Source organism: Gymnoscopelus braueri, assembly GCF_963280865.1.
Source record: "Gymnoscopelus braueri genome assembly, chromosome: 23".
In the NCBI taxonomy this organism is placed as follows: domain Eukaryota; kingdom Metazoa; phylum Chordata; class Actinopteri; order Myctophiformes; family Myctophidae; genus Gymnoscopelus; species Gymnoscopelus braueri.
In genome coordinates this window covers 38,517,378-38,523,265 of record NC_137625.1, presented here as the reverse complement: position 1 = coordinate 38,523,265, position 5,888 = coordinate 38,517,378, and the positions used below count along the sequence as shown (strand labels likewise).

At 45.1% G+C, this 5,888-nt stretch overlaps 1 protein-coding gene across 1 annotated transcript; it reads right to left on the bottom strand.

Annotated features, from left to right (window-relative positions):
- Window positions 1–522: 522 nt before the first annotated feature.
- Window positions 523–2,229, bottom strand: LOC308079829 (potassium voltage-gated channel subfamily A member 1; the record flags this gene model as incomplete). Its single annotated transcript, XM_080421437.1, has 1 exon — window positions 523–2,229. One exon carries the CDS (start codon window positions 2,227–2,229, stop codon window positions 523–525), a length of 1,707 nt encoding a protein of 568 aa, XP_080277563.1.
- Window positions 2,230–5,888: the final 3,659 nt, after the last annotated feature.

Below are 5,888 nucleotides of genomic sequence, written 5' to 3'. Positions count from 1 at the left end.
TCCAGTCCCGTCGTTCTTGATTAGTGTTTTGTCATTAATGTTGATGAAGCAGTGTGAGTGATCTAGATATCAGTAATTACGAGTCCGTCTATACTTGGGAATCTGGCACCGTAGCCTACATGCCATGTGCAGCCGTAGACTTCAGGCTGAAAATAGCCGATCTACAAGCTCACAAGGCATGGCATGGCATGTCATAGAAGTATGACATAATAAGTTTAAAACAGGCGTTTAGCCCACTTGCTCTTGTCATTTTTTATGTCAGAGGGGCTCTGTCTGTGTGTGTGCTTACCAGATGAAGGGATTATAATGTGCTTTTTATAAATCAACCTCGTTGCTCTCAAAACTTTTTTTTTTTTTTTTTTACCTCCCCCAGGATTGCAACGTGTTGATCCTTCCACTGCGCAAATACTTAAGAGCCCATTAATGCGTATAGGGGAGAGGGTATTCTACAACAACTGACACTTTGGACTTTAAGATTGGTCCACAAACTGTATGTTAATGAACTGGATGGAGACTGTCGGGCTACAGGTCCGTCTCTCTTGTTGTTGTGTCAGACACGTTCAGACAGAATGCGTAAAAAGAATTCTTGAGGACCGCTTGAGGACTGCTGTTTGCTTTAATGTTGCTCTTTTCCACGGACTCTTTTCCTCCGTCGTTGTTCTCCGCGTCTTCCGACTTCGCCGAGGACTTGCTGTTTTTCCGTTTTAATTCGGGACTGTTTTGGCCACTGACTGGTGGGTCGTCTTTCAGAGACGACTGGTCCTGGTCCGTCTCCCTGTGATAGAAGTAATTGAAGTTGGATACGATGACAGGAACCGGCAGGGCGATGGTGAGCACCCCGGCGATGGCACACAGAGAGCCCACTATCTTCCCCCCCACTGTCACGGGCCTCATGTCTCCGTATCCCACCGTGGTCATGGTGACCACGGCCCACCAGAAGGCGTCGGGGATGCTGGAGAAATGGGACTCCGGCTCGTCGGCCTCTGCAAAGAAAACGGCGCTGGAGAACAGGATGACTCCGATGAAGAGAAAGAAGATTAACAGACCCAGCTCCCTCATGCTGGCTTTGAGCGTCTGTCCCAGAATCTGGAGCCCCTTCGAGTGCCTGGACAGCTTAAAGATCCGAAACACCCGCACCAGGCGGATGACCCTGAGGATGGCCAGCGACATGGTCTGTCCGTTCCCGTGCTCCTGGCCCGCTTGCTCCGCCAGCTCGGTGCCCACCGTGATGAAATAAGGCATGATAGACATGATGTCTATGATGTTCATGACGGTTTTGGAGAACTCCGACTTGCTGGGACACGCAAAGAACCGCACGAAGAGCTCGAACGTGAACCATATCACACAGGTGGTCTCTATGATGAAGAACGGGTCGGAGAAGGTGAGGGACTGCCGCGGCGCGGTGCTGTTGTCCGGGCGGATGCCCACCGGGAGCTCCCGCTCGTCCCTGAACTCCGGCAGCGTCTCCAGGCAGAACGTAATGATGGATATGGTGATTACAATCACGGAGACGATAGCGATGCCCCTCGCCGGCATCGAGCTCTCCGGATACTCGAATATGAGCCAAACCTGCTTCTGGAATTCGTTCACAGGCAGTGGCTTCTCCTCCTCCTTGATGAAGCCCTCGTCCTCGCGGAACCTCTCCATCGCCTCCTCTCCCAGCTGATAGAACCGGATCTCGTCCGCGAACACGTCGATGGACACGTTGACGGGTCTCCGGATCTTCCCGCCGGACTGATAGAAGTACAGGATCCCGTCGAAACTTGGCCGGTTGCGGTCGAAAAAATACTCGTTCCGGAGCGGGTCGAAGTATTTGATCCTCTTGGCGGGGTCGCCCATCAAAGTGTCCGGGAACTGCTCCAGGGTCCCCAGCTGCGTCTCGTACTTCAGCCCGGCTATGTTGATGAGCACCCTCTCGTTGCTGTCCATGTCCACGTCCAGCAGGTCCTCGTCGAACAGATGGGGACTGTGGTCCGCGCGTAAAAGCGCATCCATGGTGTTCTCGCTGCAGCTGAAGGTGCTGTTCATGTCGTTGGATTTCCACGAGCTCTGTGGAGGGGGACCGCCGACGGTGTTCAGCTCTTTGCCATGATAGTCCTCTGCGATGTCTGCGAGTCCACTTTGGACAAATGATCCCGGGCGATCCAGTGCGTTACGGCAGCTTTCCTCTGCATTGCCACCGCTCCCCTTAGCGGCGCCGTTCTCAAAGCTCACCAAGGCTATCTCCATTCCGAAGCCATTAAAAATGCATTTAAATAATAAAAAATAAAATAAAAAAACACACTTGGAAGTTGAACAACCTATATATCCCCTGGCTTTTATCGAAAAAACTTACAGAGAGGTAGATAAAGTCCAGTGCGCCGCCCGAATCTCCAGTTATAATAATGCATAGATGTTGTTGTAAACGCGCTTGAGCCACATCCAGCGCTCTGGTCCCGTTTAAGTCAATATGATTCCACGACGAAAGAGATACAGAAGACCCGGATGAGCAAATAATGATGATTCCTGACGTCTAAAGTGCTTTTCAGCCGTCGCCGCGCTTTGAATGTAGCCTATGTGGATGTCAGGCGAGCTGTCATCCTCAACTCCGAGGAAAGAGAGAGGGGGCGACAGAGCTAGGGTAGAGAGAGAGAGAGAGAGAGAGAGAGAGAGAGAGAGAGAGAGAGAGAGAGAGAGAGAGAGAGAGAGAGAGAGAGAGAGAGAGAGAGTGAGTGTGTGTGTGTGTGTGTGTGTGTGTGTGTGTGTGTGTGTGTGTGTGTGTGTGTGTGTGTGTGTGTGTGTGTGTGTGTGTGTGTGTGTGTGTGTGTGTGTGTGTGTGTGTGTGTGTGTGTGTGTGTGTGTGTGTGTGTGTGTGGAGGGGGCACATCATGCTATGTTGGATTCGCCATTCATTCAGTACTGGAAGAAGTAGGTCTATAGTCACGTGATCATCTTAAGAAAAAAGTACAAAAGCACTGTCTAATTATACAAAATGTGGTCCTTTTCAGAGTATTAACTATTACTTTATTTTAGAATAATTCTTGATCCAGTGGCCCCCCCACCTCTTACTGTATATTATTTTATTTTGCTTAAACCATACCCTGGCTAATAAGCCAAATATGCCTTAAAACATTATAATTGCCCTCTATAAAAAGTATATATTTTTTAAACTTTAGAGACAGTTAATTTTACTCAATATAGGGGCAATGCCCATCACAAGTTGATGATGTAATGTTTTCATGTGTGGTCTAGCCCTATGGAATTTATGGAATGCATGTGCAAACAAAAAAATGTTTAAAATATTGATTTGATGCTCATATCAACCTTAGGAAGTATTAAGTTGTTTTTATTTTCACATGCATTCCATACATTCCTATAGGGCTGGACCACACATGGTCGACATGGACAAATGACACCATCAACTTGCAAGGGGCATTGTCCCTATTGAGCGAAAGATTCTCTAAAATAAATATTTAAGGTGTTTTTAATTGTACATTTTAGTTATAGAGGACAATTATAATGTATTAGCCAGGGATCCTTAAGTGGTTAATCTACAGTGGTGGAAAAAGTACTCAAAGGTTTTACTTACAGTAAGTAATCAGTATCAATACTGCAATGTAGAAATACTCTGTTACAAGTAAAAGTCCGGAATTCAAAATGTACTTGAGTAAAAGTACAAAAGTATTGGAATCAAAATGTACTTAAAGTACCAAAAGTAAAAGTACTAAAATGTTTGAAAAGACGCCTTGTGAGCTTGTAGATCGGCGATTTTGAAATAGATATAAAATAGGGTTAAAGTGGTTAATGTATGTGTTATAATGTAATAATTTATATCTGCAAAGTAACTAGTACTATAGGTTTCAAATAGTAAAAGTACAATATTTGCCTCTGAGATGTAGTGGAGTAGAAGTAAAAGTAAAGTACCTCAAAATTGTACTTAAGTACAGTACTTGAGTAAATGTACTTAGATACTTTACGCCACTGTTAATCTATAACAAAACATAGTTTTTCAGTAGAAGAGGAATCAGTGTCATGCTGAACTCCGTGCAGTCTGGAGGAGCCTGATATCATCTCAATATAGAACTCCCTCAGGAACCCGATCCTTCCTCCCAGAGAAGTGAATGAAGGCACCAGAGTGGAACATGCTGCCCTGCCATGGGTGCATGATCTCACAGCTGGCTAGCTGCAGTAGCTAACCTGCACGCACAGCCTTGGTGGCCGGAAGGCATGTTGGCTAATTAGACCCAGTGGTTGTCTACGTCTGGTCCGGGGAACCACTAGTGGTCCAAATGGACCCCATGTATATGGGTCTGTAATTCAAAGAGTACAAATGGAACTTATTTATTTATTTATTATCATTATTATTATTATTATTACATCTTTGGAACTTCAAGCTTCACTGTAAATCGTCAGTTGACAAGATCCTGCACATGTGTTGACAAGTGTGAACATAAGCACAACACACACACACAAACACATTACTGTCAAAGTGTCCTTGAGCAAGATTGCTCCCGATGAGCAGGTTTCCTGAACTTTCCTCCACCATCGGTGTATGAGTGTGTGTGTGTGTGTGTGTGTGTGTGTGTGTGTGTGTGTGTGTGTGTGTGTGTGTGTGTGTGTGTGTGTGTGTGTGTGTGTGTGTGTGTGTGTGTGTGTGTGTGTGTGTGTGTGTGTGTGTGTGTGTGTGTGTGTGTGTGAATGGGTGAATGGGTGAATGTAATGCACAATCATTGTAGTGCCTTGGCTTTATCATCGATGGGGAATTGAAGGTAAAAACTGCAGGCTTTCTATTACTGGAAAGTTAGCATGCTATTTAGTAGAAGCCATTGTTCTTGCATTGACACAAAAAAGAACAAAACATCTTTTTTGAAATGGCCAAACCTGCCTATCGATGATGTCACTGGTAGGCGGGTTTCTGACTGTCCACAGCCCTCCTCTGAGAAATAGAGTGAGTAGACAAAAATGGTACCATATTATAATGAGCATTAGCGAGGACTAATTATATGAAGACAGGTTAAAAATGGGTGAGATGGTCCTTTAAGTAAAGACTTGGATGGACTGGGCGGATGTAATGTGGAGGGGCAGGCTGTTCCAGAGCCTGGGGGCTGCAGCTGCAAATGCACGGGCGTCCCTGCTTTTCTTGCTAGTACTAGGCATGACCAAGTGGATGGCAGAGTCCACAGCACAACTATGAAAAAGTCAACAATATACATTTAGTTATAGTTCTACCATTATAGTGCTCGGTATGATATACAGTATACATGTGTGTGTGTGTGTGTGTGTGTGTGTGTGTGTGTGTGTGTGTGTGTGTGTGTGTGTGTGTGTGTGTGTGTGTGTGTGTGTGTGTGTGTGTGTGTGTGTGTGTGTGTGTGTGTGTGTGTGTGTGTGTGTGTGTGTGTGTGTGTGTGTGTGTGTGTGCGTGCTAGGGACCCTCTGGAACCCTCTCTAGGATGATTAATATGAAGTTAATGAACAGAGGTGTCAAGTGCTGAAGACTAGAGAGCATAGCAGTGGCTGCCATTTTATGTTTCCACAGGTAGAACGCCTATAAATGTTTCCCATAGAGATTTCCGAAAATATTTATACTCATATTATTTTATTTTAAGCCTGGAATCAAGCCACCCAGGCCCCTGGTGAATCATGACCATAAAAATGGTTATTCTGTGTCAATTTCTTTTTTTATATATTTAATTATATTATATAGGCCTATTATATTTAATAAATTCCCCTTTTTATTCACCAGGAGCCTGGACGGCTCTGGTTCCAGGCTTAAAATAATTCATATAAATATCTTTGGAAATCTCGATGGGAAAAATGAATGGGCTTTCTACCTGTGGAACCACAAACTCCTATGCTTAGGGAATTGGTGAACTCTATTAATGGTGCGCATAAAACAGACAGAAATAGAA